The 24,920-nt window shown below is 40.1% G+C and overlaps 2 protein-coding genes across 2 annotated transcripts; one reads left to right on the top strand and one right to left on the bottom strand.

Moving 5' to 3' along the window:
- Positions 1-750: 750 nt before the first annotated feature.
- Positions 751-1,993, bottom strand: LOC125382958 (early nodulin-75-like). The gene is made up of 2 exons (XM_048401341.1): positions 1,965-1,993; positions 751-1,393 (listed from the first exon to the last, which is right to left on the bottom strand). The coding sequence occupies exons 1-2, from the start codon at positions 1,991-1,993 to the stop codon at positions 751-753; spliced, it is 672 nt and encodes a 223-aa protein (XP_048257298.1).
- Positions 1,504-24,757, top strand: LOC124145730. The gene is made up of 4 exons (XM_046515624.2): positions 1,504-1,556; positions 5,359-7,542; positions 17,576-17,626; positions 21,195-24,757. Exons 2-4 carry the CDS (start codon positions 5,389-5,391, stop codon positions 23,382-23,384), a joined length of 4,395 nt encoding a protein of 1,464 aa, XP_046371580.2. The 5' UTR covers positions 1,504-1,556; positions 5,359-5,388; the 3' UTR covers positions 23,385-24,757.
- The last annotated feature ends 163 nt before the right edge of the window (positions 24,758-24,920 follow it).

The raw sequence follows: 24,920 nt of genomic DNA, 5'->3' as shown, positions 1-24,920 counted from the left end.
CTCACTCACTCACTCACTCACTCACTCACTCACTCACTCACTGTTAACACCGTAGCCGCCATCTTCCTCACACCGGAGGATTCACCTCATACCGTGACTGCCATCCTCTAAACACCGGTAGTTTCACATCATATAATGTCAATACCATAGCCGTCGTCACAAATACGATGGTCGTTTAACATATACCATGTTTATAGAGCATCATCACCAATACAAGGGTAGAGTGAGTGAGTGGGACGGTGGGTGAGTGAGTAGGACGGTGGGTGAGTTAGTGAGTGGGACGGTAGGTAAGTGAGTGGGTCGGAGGGTGAGCGACTGGGTCGGTGGTTGAGTGAGTGGGACGGTAGGTGAGTGAGTGAGCGAGTGAGTGAGTGGGACAGTAGGTGAGTGAGTGGGTCGGAGGGTGAGCGACTGGGTCGGTTGTTGAGTGAGTGGGACGGTAGGTGAGTGAGTGGGACCGTAGGTTTGTGAGTTGGTCGGTGGGTGAGTGTGTGGGACGGTGGGTGAGTGAGTGGGACGGTTGGTGAGTGAGTTGAATCGTGGGTGAGAGAGTGGGTCGGTGGGTGGGTGAGTGGGGCGGTAGGTGGGTGAGTGAGCGAATGAGTGAGTGGGGCAGTAGGTGAGTGAGTTGGTCGGAGGGTGAGCGAGTGGGTCGGTGGTTGAGTGAGTGGGACGGTGGAAGAGTGAGTGAATTGGTCGTGGGTTGGTTGCTGTGTTTCGTTTTTGATATGCGGGTGGGCGGACGTGCGGCTAGATGTGTTTCTGGTCTGTGGGTGGGTCTGTGTTTGGTGGGTGTGCGGACAGGGGGGGCGGTCTGTGTTTGATGGGTCTGCGGAATGGTGGGTGGGTCTGTGTTTGGTGGGACTGCGGAATGGTGGGTGAGTCTGTGTTTGGTGGGTCTGCGGAATGGTGGGTGGGTCTGCAGAATGATTGGTGGGTCTGTGTTTGGTGGGTCTGCAGAATGGTGGGTGGGTCTGTGTTTTGTGGGTCTGCGGAATGGTGGGTGGGTCTGTGTTTGATGGGTCTGCGGAATGGTGGGTGGGTCTGTGTTTGGTGGGTCTGGGGAATGATGGGTGGGTCTGTGTTTGGTGGGTCTGGGGAATGATGGGTGGGTCTGTGTTTGGTGGGTCTGCGGAATGGTGGGTGGGTCTGTGTTTGGTGGGTCTGCGGAATTGTTGGTGGGTCTGTGTTTGGTGGGTCTGCGGAATGGTTGGTGGGTCTGTGTTTGGTGGGTCTTGGGAATGGTGGGTGGGTCTGTGTTTGGTGGGTCTGCGGAATGATGGGTGGGTCTGTGTTTGGTGGGTCTGCGGAATGGTGGGTGGGTCTGTGTTTGGTGGGTCTGCGGAATGGTGGTGGGTCTGTGTTTGGTGGGTCTGCGGACTGGTGGGTGGGTCTGTGGATGGATCATAAAGTAGCTTGATGAGGGAGGAAAGACCAACACAATTACCCGGTAAAATTAACTGACACGTGATCTGGTTACATTTTCCGTGTTTAACAGTATCAGCTGTTAGTAGCAGGAGCTCAACTGGACGAGCAGGGCATACTTAGGGATATTTGTAAGTATACCTATTTTGTCAGTGTTTGTCAACGTCACATGAACTAATCCAGTTATGATATGATTGAACAGATGACCATAAACGACGATTAGTTAACGTTGTTATTTTATGACATGTCCGTGTTTAAGTCGTTGGCTTGTTTCGTTTGTTGTTTTACCACGTGATCAGCAATATCACAGCTACATCACCACAGCCAGGGAATAAACGAGTCTGGCCCAGACAAACGAACAGTTGGTATTATTGGACTGATCACGCAATCAGAAAAGTCACCTCTTATAATTACTTCAAACAATTGAGGGCTGGTGACGCCGACCGACTTGTGGAGAGGCATTTCGAACTGAACACTACGGAATTTGAAACAACAAACGATTTGAGAATTTGAGATTTGTAGTCATTCGAAATACGTACACTCGGTGATAGAAACGTTCAGAAGACATCGTTTGACCCTTGAGGAAATAATTTAAAGATTATCAGTCACAGCTGTACACTATAATGATAATAATGACTACTGTAAATTCCGGGGGCTAGGGTGGCCCAATCGCCTAAGGTGCACCGATTCGCTGTGCAGAGTTGCGTCCCTTGGGCACGCCAGAAACCTATGATTGTGGGTTCGAATCCCGGTTCGCCACGATGTTTCTAGGTTTGTCAGCACCATACCCGTGCTCGTGGGTTTCAACGAAGTGGTAAACGTCTTGATACCTGCATCACTTCGGGCTTTCCTCTCACATTAAGCTGAAACGCCGCGATATAACTGGAATACTGTTAAAAGCGACGTTAAACCCAACTCACGCACTTATTCACTCAATGTGAATTTCAGACTTTGTTTCGGAAATATCAGTAGTAATGATTTCCCCAACCTTAAATACATAGAATTATATGAGATAATTAGACAGAAATTGTTTTATTACAGTTGTCATACCAACCTCACTAACGTGAATTTAATTGGTAATATATTTCCATTGCTAATAACTCATCAGTTTGTATTTCATCACACATTCTCAGAATCTATGTTATTTTGGAAGGGCAATGAGGTGAGTTAGTTAGTGAGTGAGTTGGGTTTTACCGCCGCTTTTAACAGTATTCCAGTTATATCATGGCGTGTCAGCTTAATGTGTGAAGAAAGCCTGAAGTGATGCAGGTCTCAGACGTTTACCACTTCGGTGAAACCCACGAGCACGGGTATGGTGCTGACAAACCTAAAAACATAATTGGGGAGCACCGGGATTCGAACCCACAATCATAGGTTTCTGGCGTGCCCAAGGGACGCAACTCTGCACAGCGAATCGCGGCGCCTTAGACGACTGGGCCACCCGTGCCTCGGCAATGAGGTGAGGTGACTCATGTGCTTTTTTAAGGAAATAAACAAATATTTCCTCCAAGTTATTTACACTAACACATTAGTGAGGTTTATTTATGGACCATTGTTCACGCTTTCGGGTACTTCTTTGTCTGGCTCGATTACTTACATACCGCGATATATCTAGAATACTGCTGTCTGCGGCGTTAAACAACATTCATCAATATATGTATATGTACCCCTTTATTCTCTTAAAATAGTGGAAATCCGTTTATCCGCAGTTTATGAAGAGGAACTTCAGTATATAGAGGTTATCACGCGAGTGTGTTTGGGGATGGTAAAGATCCTGCAGAGCGACAAAACGAAACAAGCTTGTAACAATTCAAACATATTTCGGCCAAATCCAACTGTTTTCATTTGTGGAAAAGGTTTCAAGCCGCAGAGGTCGACAAGCACAGATATGGCTACTGATTCCGCTTGGCTGGGCCTAGTGCCCTCGCAAAATTGTTTCGAAATCTATATCTTCAAACTTGCAAAACCTTATAAAATGCCTTAGCTACATCACAGTTAGACACTGATTTTCAGTATATTAGACTGTTCTTTTGATAATGATAGCGATGGTTAATTCTGACTCGATCGCCGAATGACAAGGGCGACGCCGTGTTTGTATGTAAACACTGAAAGTAGTCCCTACTTGACCTTTGATATTTGCATCTCTATCCGCATATGACCCCAACGGATATTGTTTTTAACCGTTGGCTTTATCCTGCCGAGAAACCTGCCCATTATATGATAAAATTATATATCTGAATATATTTCTGAATTCACTGGAGTTATCCCCCTTGTATCCTTATTTTGCTTCGACCAGTGGGCAAGCAGTCATATATTGACATGTATGTGTTTGCGTGTGTGGGAGTGTCATTACAGTCATTGTCGAACATATTTTCGACTTTGTGTTTGCTGTTTTATTAGATTTATTAGAGATTGAAGACTAACAAAAAAACACCCTATCCCCCCCCCCCCCCCTCCCCCCGTCAAACTACTAAGACATGCACATTTAATTGTGTGTGACTTAATATGCAATGCAATTAAACGAGACAAAAAAATTTGCATCAGTATAGGAAATACAGTAAACTACGGTTATAACGAACTCAAAGGGACTACTAATTTTAGTTCGTTATAACCGTAGTTCGTTATAAGCATATTTACAGCATAACTACAGCAAATAGTCGGGACCAAAAAAGTAAGTTCGTTATATCCATCAGTTCGTTATAAGCGTGTTCGTTATAACCGAAGTTTCCTGTATCGGCTTAAGGCAGAGTCCATTGTCCGTTTCCGAGGTCTGTACACGAGGTGTTCGAGAAATGGTGAGCCTAACCTGCACCACTAATGGCGCCCATCTGTTATAAACATGAATCAAACTTGTCACCATACATCTGTTTACACTTCAAAGAGCTATTTTTCACCAAATCAAATTCTTCTTTGGGGCGGTCGGGTAGCCTTGTGGTTAAAGCGTTCGCTCGTCACGCCGAAGACCCAGGTTCGATTCCCGACATGGGTATAGTGTGAAGCTCATTTCTGGTGTCCCCCGTCGTGATATTGCTGGAATATTGCTAAAAGCGGCGTAAAAACATACTCACTCACTCACCCAAATTATTCTTTCAGCCGAAGAGACAGTAATGAAGGCCCAACGATGTTGACTGATATCCGTCTTTATTAAAAAGTTAAGTTCATGTTTATGTTAAATAGAAATGCATCGAATAACGAATATAGTTTTTATTCGGTGCATTTGAATATGCGGCCGCATCATGCACTTTACTTTTAGGCAGGTTGGGAAACGTTAAAAGAACAGAGGACGTAATTATAAACTTGGGTGTATAACAAATAATTACAGTGATACAGAACTATCTTATCCTAAAGACCTCATCCCCAGTAATGTTGGATCAAAGAAAACAGACACAATCAGAAATTCTGACTGCACTCAACTTCTATTTCCATTTAAACATTTTTCGTTCTACAATACGGATGTGGAATGATATTCTGGTACAGTAAACTACGTTTATAACGAACACGCGTATAACGAACTGACGTTTATAACGACCTTTCTTTTTTGTCCCGACTATTTGCTGTAGTTATGCTGTGTATATGCTTATAACGAACTGCGGTTATAACGAACTAAAATTAGTAGTCCCTTTGAGTTCGTTATAATCGTAGTTTACTGTACTTGATATTGCGAAACGCGGCGTAAAACCATACTCATTCACTCACTCTTACTTATTCTCTTCTTTCTATCCATTGTAAATATTGCAAATGGGTGTAATATATTCGAATGGAGATAGTAGTCAATGATTTACAACTAAATACACCCCCACTCTCATTGTGTGACCAAAATATGTTAAAAGCCCAAAACAACTACTTGTAACAACATCGATAAGAACCGTTTGATACCCTCTTGAATCTGTCGCCAAACTTATTTGACCACATTTTTGTGTGATTTTATTTCAGACCATACATTAGTTAGACGCTAAAGGCAAGATGAAGAGCATTCAACAGCCTCGGGGTTTGGTGGCTATTATTGCACTGTTGACTGTGGTGGTGGCTTGCAATACGTCACTGTCATTAAGGAAGAGGCTTGAATGTCATCGGGGATGTAACTGCAGTCTGTTCAAAAGAGAAAGAGTTGTCATGCGCTGTGCACTATTCAACTTAACAGGAAAGCCTTTACCAACGCCTCCAAAACAGTCCAAGAATTGGAATACAAGCATTTATTTGGAGAACGGGACCATTCCTGCTCTCCTGCACAACACCTTATCGGAGTATTCTCACTACCGAATTGTCCTTCTCAGTCTGAAAAATAACACCATTCGAAACATACACAAGCATGCCTTCAACGGGATGCGGTATTTGAAGACACTAGACCTGTCAGAGAACTTCATTGCCGAAAACATTCTCAAGGAGTCGTTCTACGGAATAGCCATGACTCCAATCAAGGAACTGAATATTAGTTCTATGAATCTTACACATGTTTCTGATGATTTCTTTGAACATTTAGAAAATATTACAAACGTTAGGCTTACATTTCGCAACAACCCATGTGAGTTCCCGCGGGACGCTCTTCAGGGCTTGAGACACCTGACCAGCCTTGACTTTGGTGGAAATCGTTTGAAGACGATATACCTGAGGAATGCCAGCTTTACCTCTCTTCAAACTCTTAGTTTTGATAACAATAACTTCTATGAATTTCCTAATTTGTGTAGTAGTAATATTTTCCCTAACCTTAAACATCTATCTATTCAGTGGAATGGTATGAGATATTTAGATAGAAACTATTACAGTTGTTTAACAAACCTCACTAATTTCTACTTAAATGGTAATCTATTTCCAAAACTAAAATCAAATCAGTTTTCGATGTTGCCATACATATACAAAATCACCTTGTCGTATGTTGGATGTGCAATGCACACTATAGAAAGAGCGGTGTTCAATAATTCGGCACTGAAACAAATATTCTTTCGTAAGAATCGTATTTGGTTCAGAGAAGCAGAAATAGACATGCGTGTCTTTGAAGGATGTCCTTCTTTGGAACTGTTGAACCTCAATGATAATGTTTTCCAAGTAACAACAGAAATCGAATTCAATACGCTGTTTGGAGATCTCACCAACCTCAAGACTTTAGTTATGGGGGGCAATGGCCTCCGATCTATACCACAAGTTATAACGAGGAAGTTAACAAGTATTACGAGTCTTGCTCTGTATCGGAACTCCATATCAGATTTGAAGCCAAATACGTTTGAAAATATGACAAAGTTGAAAAAACTATTCTTGGCAAATAATGAAATTTCAACAATTGATAAACAATCCCTTCCGAAAGATCTGAAACAATTTGAGATGTTTGGAAACCCCCTTTCCTGTACTTGTGATATGATGTGGTTTGTAGACTGGATGCGTAAAGATCCCGAAACATTTGGTTTTCATAAAACACCTCAAAATAAAGTTTTATATAACTGCTCCAGCCCCGTTATAGTCAAAGGGATTCAATTACTTGATTTGAAAATGTCAGAGATAAGTTGTCTGATGGGTGAGGATGTAAAAATCATAACTCTTACCTTTAGTACTTTGCTCACAGTGTTCCTGGTGACAGGGGCAGTGATGTATCGTTACCGTTGGCACATCCGATACTTGATCTACATGATCAGATACAGTCAACGACAGGAGGTGGACACCGCCGACTACGAATATGACGCGTTTGTGGCTTACTCTGCACCAGATCGTCACTGGGTCATACGGAATATGTTGCCTGTTCTGGAAGGCAAGGAAAACTTCAAACTCTGCGTGCATGACAGGGACTTTGAAGTTGGTAAATTAATCGTGGATAACATCGTTGATGCAATTGAAGCAAGCCACAAAATTATCATTGTCCTCTCTAACAGTTTTGCTCAAAGTGACTGGTGCCGTTTTGAATTGAATCTCATCCAGCGTCACGTGCTGGAGAATGGACAGCGCCTCCTGGTGGTGGTGATGCTGGAGGAGATAGACACACGTCACATGACAAAAGCTATGAGAGCCATGTTGCAGACGACAACCTACCTGATGTGGGGCGAGGAAGAGTATGCCAGAAAAGCCTTCTTCAACAGACTGAGGATGTTACTTCGCAGTTCAAACGGAAATGCAGGGAAAAGACGATTATCAGTTTAGTAGACAAGGAAATGTGACGGCATTTGTGTTATAACGATGTATCAAGAGGTGATTTAGGAGGCCATGTAATCAGTAAGGAGATGCATAATTGTTTATTTTTATATATGAAAGGAAAACCTTTGATATTTGCACATATCTTTAAAGATTCTCGAAGACAAAATTTTAGAAGACAAGATAGGGAGTAATTAAGTTTGGTTTTACGCCGTTGTCAGCAATATTCCATCAATATCACGGCTGGGAACACCAGACAAGGGCTTCACACATTGTATACATGCGGGGAATCTTCTGCTACCCCACCACCTCTTTTGTAGAGAAGAATTTCCATTACTGAATATGGAATCATCGTATCAGGATGACTTACTGTGATTTTTTTTCTCCCTTGACCCTGTACTATAAATACAAATACAGACGTTTATTCATCAATGTACAAATGTAGTATTCATTTATAACTGTAGAATAAAAATGTATTGTTTACATTTGGATATGCCTATATTTACTTATATATCGGAGTCTTCCGTATGTTTCGATTATATTCATCGATGTTTTGGACAAGCAAGCCACTACATTTTCATTTAACATCCGATATGGTGTTCATGTTTGAATGGAAAATCCTAAGCTCAAAGATATTGTTGTCATTCCATGGGATATATTCTTAGGTGTGTGCATTTCTAAACTCACTATAGGCATAGCACGTTATCATGGAGAGGGATCACGAAGTATGACAACATGACACACTACAATCAAAGCATGACACCATGACACTAAATACAAAGCATGACAATATGACACACTAGAGGCATTGTATGGCATCATGACACACTAGATGAATAGCATAACAACATGACACACGAGGGGCATAGTAAGGCATCATGACACATTAGATGCATAGCATGACAACATGACACACTAGATGCATAGCATGACAACATGACACACTAGGGGCATAGTAAGGCATCATGACACACAAGATGCATAGCATGACAACTTGACACACTAGATGTATAGCATGACAACATGACACACAAGAGGCATAGTATGGCATCATGGCACACTAGATGCATAGCATGACAACTTGACAAACTAGAGGCATAGTAAGGCATCATGGCACACTAGATGCATAGCATGACAACTTGACACACTAGATGCATAACATGACATCATGACACACTAGATGTATAGCATGACATCATGACAAACTACATGCATAGCATGACAACTTGACACACTAGATGCATAGCATGACAATATGACACACAAGATGTATAGCATGACATCATGACACACTAGATGCATAGCATGACACCTTGACACACTAGATGTATAGCATGACAACATGACACATAAGAGGCATAGTAAGGCATCATGGCACACTAGATGCATAGCATGACAACTTGACAAACTAGAGGCATAGTAAGGCATCATGGCACACTAGATGCATAGCATGACAACTTGACACACTACATGCATAACATGACAACTTGACACACTAAATGTATAGCATGACATCATGACACACTACATGCATAGCATGACAACTTGACACACTAGATTCATAGCATGACACCTTGACACACAAGATGTATAGCATGACATCATGACACACTAGATGCATAGCATGACACCTTGACACACTTGATGTATAGCATGACATCATGACACACTACATGCATAGCATGACAACTTGACACACTAGATGTATAGCATGACATCATGACACACTAGATGCATAGCATGACAATTTGACACACTAGATGCATAGCATCACATTATGACGCACTAGATGCATAGCATGACATCATGACACACTAGATGCATAGCATGACAACATGACACACTAGAGGCATAGTAAGGCATCCTTACACACTAAATGCAAAGCATGACACCTTGACACACTAGAGGCAGAGTAAGGCATCATGACACACTAAATGCAAAGCATGACAACATGACACACTAGGGGCATAGTATGACATCATGACACGCTGAAAGCATAGCATGACAACCTGAAACACATATTGTTATCTTACTCCTATCCCATCGGTCAGTCGTTACATTGCTATCTTTGTACATTCATCCTATCCCATCGGCCCGTCATTACATTCTTATCTTTGTACGCTCATCCTATCCCATCGGTCCGTCATTACATTGTTATCTTTGCACATTCATCCTATCCCATCGGTCCGTCATTACATTGCTATCTTTGTACATTCATCCTATCCCATCGGTCCTTCATTACATACCTTGCTATCTTTGTACATTCATCCTATCCCATCGGTCCGTCATTACATTGTTATCTTTGTACATTCATCCTATCCCATCGGTCCGTCATTACATTGTTATCTTTGTACATTCATCATATCCCACCGGTCCATCATTACATTGTTATCTTTGTACATTCATCCTATCCCATCGGTCCGTCATTACATTGCTATCTTTGTACATTCATCCTATCCCATAGATCTGTCATTACATTGTTATCTTTGTACATTCATCCTATCCCATCGGTCCGTAATTACATTGTTATCTTTGTACATTCATCCTATCCCATCGGTCCGTCATTACATTGTTATCTTTGTACATTCATCCTATCCCATCGGTCCGTCATTACATTGCTATCTTTGTACATTCATCCTATCCCATCGGTCCATCATTACATTATTACCTTTGTACATTCATCCTATCCCATAGATCTGTCATTACATTGTTATCTTTGTACATTCATCCTATCCCATCGGTCCATCATTACATTGCTATCTTTGTACATTCATCCTATCCCATCGGTCCGTCGTTACATTGTTATCTTTGTACATTCATCCTATCCCATCGGTCCGTCATTACATTGCTATCTTTGTACATTCATCCTATCCCATCGGTCCGTCATTACATTGTTATCTTTGTACATTCATCCTATCACATCGGTCCGTCATTACATTGTTATCTTTGTACATTCATCCTATCCCATCGGTCCGTCATTACATTGCTATCTTTGTACATTCATCCTATCCCATCGGTCCGTCGTTACATTGTTATCTTTGTACATTCATCCTATCCCATCGGTCTGTCATTACATTGCTATCTTTGTACATTCATCCTATCCCATAGATCTGTCATTTCATTGTTATCTTTGTACATTCATGCTATCACATCGGTCCGTCATTTCATTGCTATCTTTGTACATTCATCCTATCCCATCGGTCTGTCATTACATTGTTATCTTTGTACATTCATTCTATCCAATCGGTCCGTCATTACATTGCTATCTTTGTACATTCATCCTATCCCATAGATCTGTCATTTCATTGTTATCTTTGTACATTCATGCTATCACATCGGTCCATCATTACATTGCTATCTTTGTACATTCATCCTATCCCATTGGTCCGTCATTACATTGCTATCTTTGTACATTCACCCTATCCCATCGGTCCGTCCTTACATTGTTATCTTTGTACATTCATCCTATCCCATCGGTCCTTCATTACATTGTTATCTTTGTACATTCATCCTATCCCATAGATCTGTCATTACATTGTTATCTTTGTACATTCATCCTATCCCATAGATCTGTCATTACATTGTTATCTTTGTACATTCATCCTATCCCATTGGTCCGTCATTACATTGCTATCTTTGTACATTCATCCTATCCCATTGGTCCGTCATTACATTGTTATCTTTGTACATTCATCCTATACCATCGGCCCGTCATTACATTGCTATCTTTGTACATTCATCCTATCCCATCGGTCCGTCATTACATTGTTATCTTTGTACATTCATCCTATCCCATCGGTCCGTCATTACATTGTTATCTTTGTACATTCATCCTATCACATCGGTCTGTCATTACATTGCTATCTTTGTACATTCATCCTATCCCATCGGCCCTTCATTACATTGTTATCTTTGTACATTCATCCTATCACATCGGTCTGTCATTACATTGTTATCTTTGTACATTCATTCTATCCCATCGGACCGTCATTACATTGTTATCTTTGTACATTCATCCTATCACATCGGTCCGTCATTACATTGTTATCTTTGTACATTCATTCTATCCCATCGGACCGTCATTACATTGTTATCTTTGTACATTCATCCTATCACATCGGTCTGTCATTACATTGTTATCTTTGTACATTCATCCTATCCCATCGGTCCGTCATTACATTGCTATCTTTGTACATTCATCCTATCCAATCGGTCCGTCATTACATTGCTATCTTTGTACATTCATCCTATCCCATCGGTCCATCATTACATTATTACCTTTGTACATTCATCCTACCCCATCGGTCCGTCATTGCATTGTTATCTTTGTTCATTAATATTATTCCTATGTCATTGGCTTTGTCACTGTGTTATTGTATTTGCACATTCATTTCCCCTTGTGTTGTTGAAACATCATGATTACTCGATGCACTTACTAAGCATTCGCCCTCAACCTCCAGACTCCCTTCCTCTGCCGACCACAGGGGCGCAACCCCCGGCAAACAGGTCGGCTTACGACGTGCAGGGGGGTGCTGGGGACACAGGCTTACGACGTGCAGGGGGGTGCTGGGGACACATTCTACCCTGGGTGCGAGCTTTGGGTAATGAGCGTCTTTACTCTAGCGGTAACACTCCATCTCCATTTAACCAATTGCAAACTCATTTCCAAGGCTATAACGACAGCTTTCAGTGAAGCATGAGTTCATTCACTGCAGGGTTTTCTTGTTAACAGCGACATACAAAGCTACGGTTGCCCATTAGGGCCATATCAAATTTTATTTTGAAATTTCAAGATAGTATGTTGATATTTCAAGTTTGTTGTAAATGAAAAGTAGTACTTTGAAAGTACAATAACACTATTTAAGCATTCAAGTTTAGTCTTGAAATTTGTATGATAATTTTTTAAGGAAGAGAAACATTATGTCCCTAATGGTTTTCCTTACAAACCCAGTGGCGGACGTATTCGCCTTCGGCATGCACATTAGGCTGTTGCGCCTTGACAAAAACCCACCACTTGAAATGTCACTGGGATTCCCCGGTATCAACACCGGCTTCATAACAAATAATGTTTCAAATGCGCTGCTATTGAACGAGCATGGTTGATCACAGGGTGCGGTCGCCCTTAGGGAGCTTTGATATGTTATGAAACCAATGTACAGTAATTTACCATAGGGATAAATTTATTTATAATACTTGTGAAATGTAGTTTCGGTCTCATCTATAAGTTTTCCTGTTTTACAGATTGTTTTTCTTTCAAACAAAAATAGAGCGTCGTGCATTATCTGACAATAGAATAGATACCCCGAACTCTTTGCTTGGACAAATTTCGGGGAATGATTAACCTGCATGGACGGATGTCCTGATAAATATCTATCGTTTAGCTACACAGCTGAAGTATTTCTGATGAGTTCGGTACACATGTCACTGCGTATACCTATATCTCAATTCTTGACAAAATATCATATTACGATTTAATTTAATCATAGGCCGTGGGCTACGTATGACCCACATACTAAACATGATTTTGAATGTTAACAAGAAAAAAGTTAGGACGAACTTGTTGTTACAGCCTTTCAAAGTATGGTACTCTATATCGCGTTTTCGCCCGGTTTTCTCTTATGTAAGAGAATCTTAAGTAAGTAATTGGAATATCATTTATTTCTGTGAATGCACGGTCCCTGTTCATTTCAAGCCATTCATAGACGATTTGGTCGATTCGCATTTGGACATTTTCTGTAAATTGGAAACTTAAGTAGCTAAGTTATGTATGAATTAAATGTTAGTAAGTGAATTCGTCTTCTACCTTCGGTGGTGCCCCCTGCAAATTCACCTTAACTAGTAGTTGTACTAAGAATCTGAAACTCAACTTGAAATGGCAAAATTTGTCAAAATATCAAGCCTGCGTCCAAGAAATTGATTTGTATATTTGCTGAAATAAATAACATTTACATTATGATCAGGTTTTTTTGCACAGCTTTATGGTTGCCATCTTGAATATGTTACACATAGGTCCATTTCATTCAAAGTTCTGAAATCGACTCGAGCATTATACTGTGAACCTCTTATATGCATACAAAAGTGAGTGATATCAGAGTTGTCAAGAAATATTTTGTATGATTGTCCACAAGTAGATCAATAATCAGCCTACATCAAATTATGGTGTTTATATATGGTTTCCTATGGTATATAACACATCGAGGTCGGTGAATAACACACAGGATGACAAGCCAAATCCTGAGCATTCATCCAAGCGTTGTTCCGATGTAGCTAAGCCGAGAATGCAATATTGGGTATCCTACTCTGATATTATAAGAGTAAATTTGTTCCAAATTGTGCATACCTAGCCCACGGCCTATCAATCATCGGTTTCCATCTTAACCTGTTTATACATCATTTAGTTTCTTAAAGTTTCACATTTCTGACAGTAACACTTGCAACGTTAACGCAACGCATATATAACTTAGTATTTGTTTTGACGTCGTATTTTCGCGACTTTTTAGTCGGCCTTGACTGTTTCATGTTTCCGATTGATTTCCTCGTGAAATTAGAGCGGCCACGGGTGGCCCAGTCGTCCAAGGCGCAGGAATTCGCTGTGCAGAGTTGCGTCCCTTGGCCACGCCAGATACCTACATGTATGATTGTTAGAATCCTGGTTCGCCCCGATTGTTTCAAGGTTTGTCAGCGCCATACAAGTCGTGATATATAGCTTGAATACTGTTCAAAGTGGCGTTAAACACAACTCACTCACTCACAATATGAACCGCTTCTGTGGTTTAGTTGCAGAGCGTCCGCCCGGAGAGAGGAATGTTTGGGGTTCGATCCCCGGCTGCGTCACACCAAAGGACTTTAAAATATGGTATTTGTTGTTACCCTGCCTGGCGCTCAGCATTAAGGGGCTAAACAAGGACTAGTCGGCTCAGTACACTGTAACCTGAGTGGAGTATTCATGTTAAACTGTGGCATGGTATCTTAGTGGGCTACACGTCTCTGTATAAGTGCAATCATTTAGAACGCCTCACCTCACACACACTATGAGAGTTTTAATGTTAGAAACATATTACTGCGTGGATGTGACGTGCGGATATATTCAATATTTGTAAACCCAAAAAGGGACAGGTCGTTTACTACGCACACAAACACGCACACGAATACACACACGCACATACACGCGCGCGCACACACACACACACGCACACACACACACGCACACATGCCACCATGTAATAATGTAATTCATTATAATTAGTTTATGAAAGTTCACGTTGAAGTTTGGGTACTTGAACCATCCTTTCGTGTGTGGCGTAGAAATTATCTATACAGAGTTGCGCCCCTTGCCAGAATCTGCTGATCACGTGTTCGAATCCAGATTCGTCCTAATCCCAACTTTGTCAGCACTTTAAACATGGCTGCCGTTTTCACCAAAGTGATAAGATTACACACCTGTTAATATTCATGAAATGTTGTGATAACACGGAAATGTTATAAAAACATCCCTAAAACATTTCACGCAATGTTCCGGAAATGTTTTATACATGTTTTATTCACGTGAATTTATATGGGTCCAGAAACGTTTTCCGTAAACATTTGGTTATAACGTTTCAAAAATGTTTTTTGCGAAAGTTTCAGCAAATGTATTTGAAAACGTTTTATTCATGTGAAATTGTATGGTTCCGGAAACGTTTTAGCAAGATTGTCTGTACGCTCTAAACGTTTTTAAAATGTTTTGAAAACGAACCAGGGCGTCGGAAAAGCACAGTGTTTTGCTGCCAATGTTCAAATCGTGCACCAACTAACTGCTAACGAGAGATAAATGAGTATGACAAATAGTCAGACACCGTACGTACATGTTCTGCAGGAAATACAATGGCCGACATTGTGATCCATGCCATGTCTTCAACATTCATTCAACAAAGAACTTCAAGACATAGTTCTGTGGAGATTTTAGTATTTTTAGAAAACCTTTACACCTTTCGAAATTATTTATTTCTTCTTTTCTTCTTCTTTGGTTTTACCTTGATCCACTTTTCTGAAATATAAGCAGATAATGAATAGATCTAAAGCAGGTATTTAAGATATATAGTATAGATACATTCAACTGAAGAGACAATATTCAATTGCAGATAACGTTTTATCAGTATTCTAACAATAATATATAGTATATATATATATATATACAAGTGTTTGATGGAAACATATTTTAATATTCATTCACTGACATAGATGAATACTTGTGGTAACTATAAAACCATCAGGGATCACAAGTCTAAATTTTCTACACCTATCTCCTTGTTACAAAATCATTCGCGATCAAAAGTTTCATTTTAATAATCAACAAACGATAGCCAACTCACTGAATATGTAGTGTGATATCGTTTGACTACTGACTAGCGAGGGGTGGTCGGGTAGCCCAGTCGTTAAAGCGTTCGCTCGTCACGCCGAAGACCCGGGTTCGATTCCCGACATGGGTACAATGTGTGAAGCCCATTTCTGGTGTCCCCCGCCGTGATATTGCTGAAATATTGCTAAAAACATCGTAAAACCATACCCACTCACTCACTCACTGACTAGCGAACGACAACATGTCGCCAATTATCACAACACCCTGTTACAGCGCCCGATTCGTTTTAATTGGAAGGGAAACATATTTATCCGAAAATTATCAATCGATTCTTTCGGGGAAATAGTATAAGGAGACAGTGTAAGCACCTTGTTTCAATGTAACTTATATAAATACAAAATATTAGGCCAAAATAAAAAATCCAACAACCATATGATCGACTTTTAGTTCAGTCAGTTCGAATACACAAGAATGAGTCTCGCATTTTAATAACCTAATATTGTGCTTTAGACTTAATCAGTAGCCTACAGTCGACAGGAAAGTATTTCCATTGTTTTGACTGCTCCTCTTCGCAGTAGAACAGAAATCAACTCAAGATTTCCCATGGACTGAAATGAGTGAAATTGCTGATAGTTTCGAACGCAAATGCGGCCACATGATAGTGAGCGGCAAAGTACAAAGTTTCTAACCCAGATGACGAGTGACAATATATGACGTAATAGTGTGACGTCATTCTGACGTCATTTCACGAGGCAACAAAGCATTATGTCACAATATTTTAAAAACGTTTTCGAAACGCTTGTGTGATATTACTTTTTACAGACGTATTAAGAACATGTTAAAATCATTTATATTTGTGATCGGCATAATTCTTCAACATGGTGAAATACATGGTGATAACGTTTCGTGACATATGTTCTGGCATGACATTACTGCAACGTGTTGAAAATATTGTAATGACTTGTTATGAAATAGTTTCGCCCATGTTATAGTATAAAGTTCTTTAAAAAAACATTTAAACATATTTTAATAACATTTCATGAAACGTCTTGTCTGTTCTTTGCGTGAGTTCATTACTTCGTTATATTTAACATCTAAATACACCTGGTTTGGTTTGAGTGGGTGGGTGGTTCGATTCTGATGGTTGATGGCTTGGTGGCAGTTACGTTACGATATAAACGGAGGGTCAAAAGAAAGTGTAGAGAGTTTGCTATTTATCTATGGCTGGGTAATATTGTACAAAAATCTATTGGTTCCATGAATGAAGAGATTAGTAAGAAATAACTGTGCAACATATATGACTCTTTCCATGTTTGAAATATTGTACATTGCGGCAAAAAAGCCAATTTATTGATTTTCAAAGATGAGATGTCTAAGACACCCATAAAAAAGTTGGGTATTATGCGGAAAAAATATTTCATTGAATAATCATATTAAAAACATATAACCATGTAGAAGTATATTTTGAGTGCTGACTAAGCGCTAGCACAGTTGATTTTACTACATATAATTGCTAACCTAAGATATTTCCAACTGAAAATAAAACTGATAAAATGATGTTATAAAATCAACTGAGAGGTGTAGTTTCTTTTGCTCCTCACTGTATCAGCTTAATGAGGTATGCACGTTCAACACAATTACCGGGGTAAAAATACTGACACGAGATTTGGTTTCATTGTCCGTGTTTGACACTTTCAGCTGTTAGTAGCAGGAGGTCAACTAGATGAACTGGCGATCCTGGGCATATTTGTGAGTTATTAATTAGACAGTGTTTCTCAAAGTATTTGGACATCACATGATGTAATTCAATGATGTTACGATGATATTGTGTTATGTTAAGATTGAGCAGGTGAGTTAACCATAAATGGTGATGTTATGTCATGTCATTTCATTGTGTTGTTCTTGCGGTCTGTGAATACACGATCTGGTCCAGCCGGTGGTTGATTCTATTAAACTGTTCACACAATCCAGTAAAGTCGCCTCTTATTACAAATTGATGATCGCTGGTGACTTTCGAACTAAATGCTACTGAAATTACACATGACAAATGTTTTGAGAATACAAACGCCATGTTAATGTACGTAACCGATATCTGTACAGTCATTGGTAGAAACTCTCAGAAGACCTCTTCTGACCCTGGAGGAGGTAATGTTAAGTGTATGTATCACAGTTATACAATATAATGATAACAGTGTTTACAGTGGATTCGTTATTTTGTTTCGGAAATAACAGCAGTAATTATTTCTTCATCCTTAAGTGTCTCGTGAGTAGAAATATGTGCGATATTTAGACAGCCATTGTTGTGTTACAGGTTTCTTGCTGGCCTTACAAATTATATTTAATTGGTAATATATTTCCATACCTAATTTCGAATCGGTTTCCATTTCATCAAAAATACTCAGAATTAATGTTATAGTGGAAGCGCAACGCACAAGAACTGGGCAGCGAAACAAAACATATATATATATTTCAGGTCTTTGAAAGGCATTAAAAAGTGATACACACAAGGAAGATAATATATGGACGTCAACTTCTTTATTAAGAGGAACACAATGTTTCGGAGTATACACTTACTCCTTCATCATTCACCCGATGAAGCAGTAAGCATATAACCCGAAACGTTGTGTTCCTCATAATATAGAAGTTGATATCCATATATTCTCTTCCTTAAAACATCTTTCATCAAAATTATTCAGACTAGCGGGGGCGTATATGAGAATATATGCAGAATAATGTTTGCCATATTACTGCAGAAACTGAACCATCGAATTAAACACTGTTTGAAGAAATCGTTAGTTATGAGGGTAAATGACAGTATTATACTTTTAGATATAATCAGGAAGTTCACACCTATTAAGATCTCTGCTGCAAAAACTTCCGTGATTGTGTGAGGTTAACGCCGCACTGAACAGCATTTCAGTTATATTATGGCGTGTCAACGTATACCAGCGTTGGTTGTTGATCATGAAACCAAAGAGCACGAATATGTCGAGCACTTACATCCAACTGACACGCCTTACGTGATATACAAGAAAAGCTGTTGAAAGCGGCGTTAGGTGAGGTGAGGTGAAATTGGGTTTAACGTCGCGTCCAAGATTATTGCACTTATATAGCGACGTGCATGCACGTGTATGTGTGTGTGTGGCTGCTTGTACTAGTCCGGACTGATGCCGATTTATAGTGCTAGCTCACTGAGATACCATGCCGCAGTTTAACATGAATACCCCACGCAGACACAGTATACTGACTCCGAGCCGACCAGTCCTTGTTTTAGCCCCTTAATACCGAGCGCCAGACAGGGTAACAACAAGTACAATCTTTTAACGTCTTTTTGTATGACGCGGCCCGGGATCGAACCCTGGACCTTCCGCTCTCCGGGCGGACGCTCTACCACTAGACCACGGAGGCGGTCGAAAGCGGCGTTAAACCCTACTTACTCGCTGTGGGTGTCTACACAGCAGCAGGAAATCATTAAATCAGTATAACAATTACACATTTAAGAAAGCTGTGTATTTTAATATTCCCGATTATAGTGTAGTGTAATGCAGTGCACTGATACATGTTGAGCATAATCCACGATGAATGCTGTGATATATACTCTTTAAAAAAAAGTAGGGGATACACGGAAATAACTTAAAATTTCCAACATTGCAGAACAGAAAAGAACTTACACTCAGGCCGGGGTACTCGGCATATGAGGATATTTGTAAGAGAAAAAGTTGTATGAAAATAATGAACGAATACGGAACACATTGCGATTGGTAGTGAAGGATGACAGATGTTATGACCGCCAACGATCTTGAAGGAAGCTAGGGGTAAGATGGGAAATTTCAAGTAGACGTTTTTGGATCAGTAGTACATAACGATTTGTCAGTATTGAAATGTGGTCTAAATGGTGACATGTGTTTTATGACAAGGTAGACACAATTTAATGGATAACAACTTCATACAAATGCATGCAATTGTTGTTACTGTTCATCTTCCACCTACTACATATATTCTGTACAATGTCCCTCATTCAGTTTTGCTTGACAACGGTGTAAGGACCAATAGTCGCTTTTTACATTAATAAAGAAGTACTGTTGTTATCCATAAAATTTTGTCTACCTTGTCATCCATCCACTTCTAAGTAATGCCTAGCAAACAATTTATCTTAGTTGTTTAAGGAAGTAAAGTATTTGCACCAACACAGTACTAAAGTTGACTCAAGTACACACAACTAAAGAGTATCATACCCCGATGCCGTAGACCATTGCACGTGGGTTCAGTAACTGGTTTGTCCGGCTGAATTATTAACAGGCCGTGATGGAGCTAGAATATTGCTGACTGTGCTGTTAAGCAGCATTGAGTCACCCCCATTCTACACGAATATACACTATACATTTAATTAGTGGAAACCCGTTTATCTGCAGTTTTTGAATCAGAACGTCTGTAAAGCTAGATGTCAGAATATATTTCTGAATTAGAGTTATCATTCGTCACGATATGGCTGAAATATTGCCGATGTTACGTTAAATATTGACTCATTCACTCCTTGCATCCTTATCATCCTGACACCAGTGAGCAAGCAGTCATTACAAGAATCTGGATTACTTCCCAACCCAAACTTCAGTGACATGTTTGTGTTTGCAAGTGTGGATTGGTTTGGTTGGTTGGTTTGTTGTTTAACGCCGCGGTCTGTAAATAATCGAGTCTGGACCAGACAATCCAGTTATTGATATCATGAGCATCGTTCCACGCATTTGGGATCAATGACATGTTCGTATCAACCAAGTCAGCGAGCCTGATCACCCGAACCCGTTAGTCGCCTCTTACGACAAGCATAGTCGACTTCTACGGCAAGCATGGGTTACTGAAGACCTATTCTACCCCGGATCTTCACGGGTCGCATGTGTGGAAGTGTCATTAAAATGAATGATGAAAATGTTAACGAATAACTTGCTACTGCTCAGATGTCTTTACGCTTGTTTTATCAGATTGTTTAGAGATTGCAGACAAACAGAAACTACCAACTCCCGCTCTTGAATGAATATTCAGTGATGTTTAATTGTTAATATATCATCAAATGGAGTCAATACTTTGTCATAATTTATATACGTCTCGTCTGACTTATTGTCTTCTACTTACAAGCACTCCTTTCTGTCTATTGTATCAGAGATTTACAATCTATACTTAATACGTCCCACTCTCATTGTGTGAGTAAAAGATGTTTTAACCAAAACAACAATTTAAAAGACCCTCCAAGAGAACTGTTTGCCACTAGCTTGAACCTTTCGCCACCTTATTCAATTACCACTTTTCGTTGCGTTTGTTTCAGACAGGACGTTTGTCAGGTGAAACAGGCAAGATGATGAGACTTCAACAGCCTCGGAGTTTGGTGGCTATTATTGCACTGCTGACTGTGGTGGTGGCTTGCAGTACGTCACTGTCATTAAGGAAGAGGCTTGAATGTCATCGGGGATGTAACTGCAGTCTGTTCAAAAGAGAAAGCGTTGTCATGCGCTGTGGACTATTCAACTTAACAGGAAAGCCTTTACCAACGCCTCCAATACAGTCCAAAAATTTGAATACAAGCATTTATTTGGAGAACGGGACCATTCCTGCTCTCCTGCACAACACCTTATCGGAGTATTCTCACTACCGAATTGTCCTTCTCGGTCTGAAAAATAACACCATTCGAAACATACACAAGCATGCCTTCAGCAGGATGAGGTATTTGAAGACACTAGACCTGTCAGAGAACTTCATTGCCGAAAACATTCTCAAGGAATCGTTCTACGGAATAGCCATGACTCCGATCAAGGAACTGAATATTAGTTCTATGAATCTTACACATGTTTCTGATGATTTCTTTGAACATTTAGAAAATATTACAAACGTTAGGCTTACATTTCGCAACAACACCAGTGAGTTCCCGCGGGACGCTCTTCAGGGCTTGAGACACCTGACCAGCCTTGACTTTGGTGGAAATCGTTTGAAGGAGATACACCTGAGGAATGCCAGCTTTACCTCTCTTCAAACTCTTAGTTTTAATAACAATCACTTCTACGAATTTCCTAATCTGTGTAGTAGTAGTATTTTCCCTAACCTTAAACATCTATCTATTCAGTGGAATGGTATGAGATATTTAGATAGAAACTGTTACAGTTGTTTAACGAACCTCACTTATTTCTACTTAAATGGTAATCTATTTCCAGAACTAAAATCAAATCAGTTTTCGATGTTGCCATACATATACAAAATCACCTTGTCGTATGTTGGATGTGCAATGCACACTATAGAAAGAGCGGTGTTCAATAATTCGGCACTGAAACAAATATTCTTTCGTAAGAATCGTATTTGGTTCAGAGAAGCAGAAATAGACATGCGTGTCTTTGAAGGATGTCCTTCTTTGGAACTGTTGAACCTCAATGATAATGTTTTCCAAGTAACAACAGAAATCGAATTCAATACGCTGTTGGGAGATCTCACCAACCTCAAGACTTTAGTTATGGGGGGTAATGGCCTCCGATCTATACCACAAGTTATAACGAGGAAGTTAACAAGTATTACGAGTCTTGCTCTGTATCGGAACTCCATATCAGATTTGAAGCCAAATACGTTTGAAAATATGACAAAGTTGAAAAAACTATTCTTGGCAAATAATGAAATTTCAACAATTGATAAACAATCCCTTCCGAAAGATCTGAAACAATTTGAGATGTTTGGAAACCCCCTTTCCTGTACTTGTGATATGATGTGGTTTGTAGACTGGATGCGTAAAGACCCCGAAACATTTGGTTTTCATAAAACACCTCAAGATAAAGTTTTATATAACTGCTCCAGCCCCGTTATAGTCAAAGGGGTACAATTACTTGATTTGAAAATGTCAGAGATAAGTTGTCTGATGGATCAGGATGTAAAGATCATAACTCTTACCTTTAGTACTTTGCTCACAGTGTTTCTGGTGACAGGGGCAGTGATGTATCGTTACCGTTGGCACATCCGATACTTGATCTACATGGTCAGATACAGTCAACGACAGGAGGTGGACACCGCCGACTACGAATATGACGCGTTTGTGGCTTACTCTGCACCAGATCGTCACTGGGTCATACGGAATATGTTGCCTGTTCTGGAAGGCAAGGAAAACTTCAAACTCTGCGTGCATGACAGGGACTTTGAAGTAGGTAAATTAATCGTGGATAATATCGTTGATGCAATTGAAGCAAGCCGCAAAATTATCATTGTCCTCTCTAACAGTTTTGCTCAAAGTGACTGGTGCCTGTTTGAATTGAATCTCATCCAGCGTCACGTGCTGGAAAATGGACAGCGCCTCCTGGTGGTGGTGATGCTGGAGGAGATAGACACACGTCACATGACCAAAGCTATGAGAGCCATGTTGCAGACGACAACTTACCTGATGTGGGGCGAGGAAGAGTGTGCCAGAAAAGCCTTCTTCAACAGACTGAGGATGTTACTTCGCAGTTCAACCGGAAATGCAGGGAAAAGACGATTATCAGTTTAGTAGACAGCAATATTTAATACTGAATGTTCCATTTTGATTATCTTTGTTATAACTATCAGGATGTGCCTTTGGAGATCATTATCCCACAGGAGATGCATAATAGCTTTTTTATAAGACAAAGGAAAACCTTTGATATTTGTACATTTCTTCAAAGCCCCTCATTGACTGAGTAGAGTGAGTGAGTATGTTTTTACGTTACTTTCAGTAAAATTCCAGCATATGTTTCAATGAGTAACACCAGACATGGGCTGCACGGAATCCAACTCGAGACCTCGGCGTGACGAGCGAACGCTTAAACCAATAGATCTAGACTACCCCACCGTCCCTTTAGTAGACAAGAATATGTTTTACTGAATATGCAATCTACGTATCAGTATGACTACCTGAGATAATCATTTTTAATCTATTTGTGAGACACTGTACTCTATAATGAAGGTTAAATATCATCTCTCATGAAATAATTAGACACATTTATTTAGCCATGTACAATGGTCACGTATAACTGCAGAATAAAAATGTATATTAACATTTGGATATGCCTGTATGTTCCTTCGATGTAGAAATGATCACAACGGAGTCTGCATTTTTCAGTTTCATGTTTTTAAGTTCGATGTTTTGTACAAGTCACAAATTAAACTACTGATATGGTACCGAACTGAACATCATCAGCTCTTATGTTTAACAGCTTCAAGATACTGTTGTTATTTAGGTACATTGTATGGGATGTGTGTATTTCTAAAACGGTTGTCAGACATCCCATATGTTAGACGACTCAATCATCAGAGAGACCAGTCAAGTGTGACCTGTGACTGCCTGGTCTTACCTACTGATTAATGAACTGCTCCAACAGTGGGCAGAGTAAGCTACTCCAACTCGTTAAGTGATACAGATTAACCAGATTATGAAGAGTAAGCTACTCCAACTCGTTGAGTGATACAGATTAACCAGACTATGATTGTGTATATAAAGTCGCGTCTGATATGCGTGTGTTTTATTAGCTAAGATATAAAGTAGTTTCTTCAATGATATAGAAAATAGGAAGCACAGTGAAGATAATTAAAAACATTTTAGCCGTTCAGTTTGTTTGCATTATTTTCATTAAATAGATTACACTTCTCCACAATCTAAGTATAATCTCACATGTACTATAGGTACTGTACTATACTACATGAAGTCTAAGTCAGTAAGGTGTCACCACCATGGCTGGTAAACGCAGAGTTGAGTACGTTGAGCCTGAGAGAGGAACACCACAAGTATTCCTTGATGGGTTCACCTATTCTAAGAATCGAACAAGAGGCGTTCTGTCCATATACATGTGCTTTGTACCATTACCGCGGTTAGTATTGTGGTTTTTTTAGCAACTCGGCAATGTTCCAGCTATAGGACGGCCCATCTGTAAATAGCCGAGTCTTGACCAAACAATCCAGTCATTGCCATCATCATCATCGATATACGCAATTTGGATACGATGACATGCATCAACCACTTCAGTAAGCCTTACCATCCGTCCCGTTAGTAACTTCTTACAAGCATGAA

This window comes from Haliotis rufescens, unplaced genomic scaffold, assembly GCF_023055435.1.
Source record: "Haliotis rufescens isolate VD_foot unplaced genomic scaffold, xgHalRufe1.0.p SCAF_21, whole genome shotgun sequence".
Taxonomy (NCBI): Eukaryota; Metazoa; Mollusca; class Gastropoda; order Lepetellida; family Haliotidae; genus Haliotis; species Haliotis rufescens.
The sequence above is the reverse complement of the archived record's forward strand: the minus strand, read 5'-3'. Positions and strand labels throughout refer to the sequence as shown.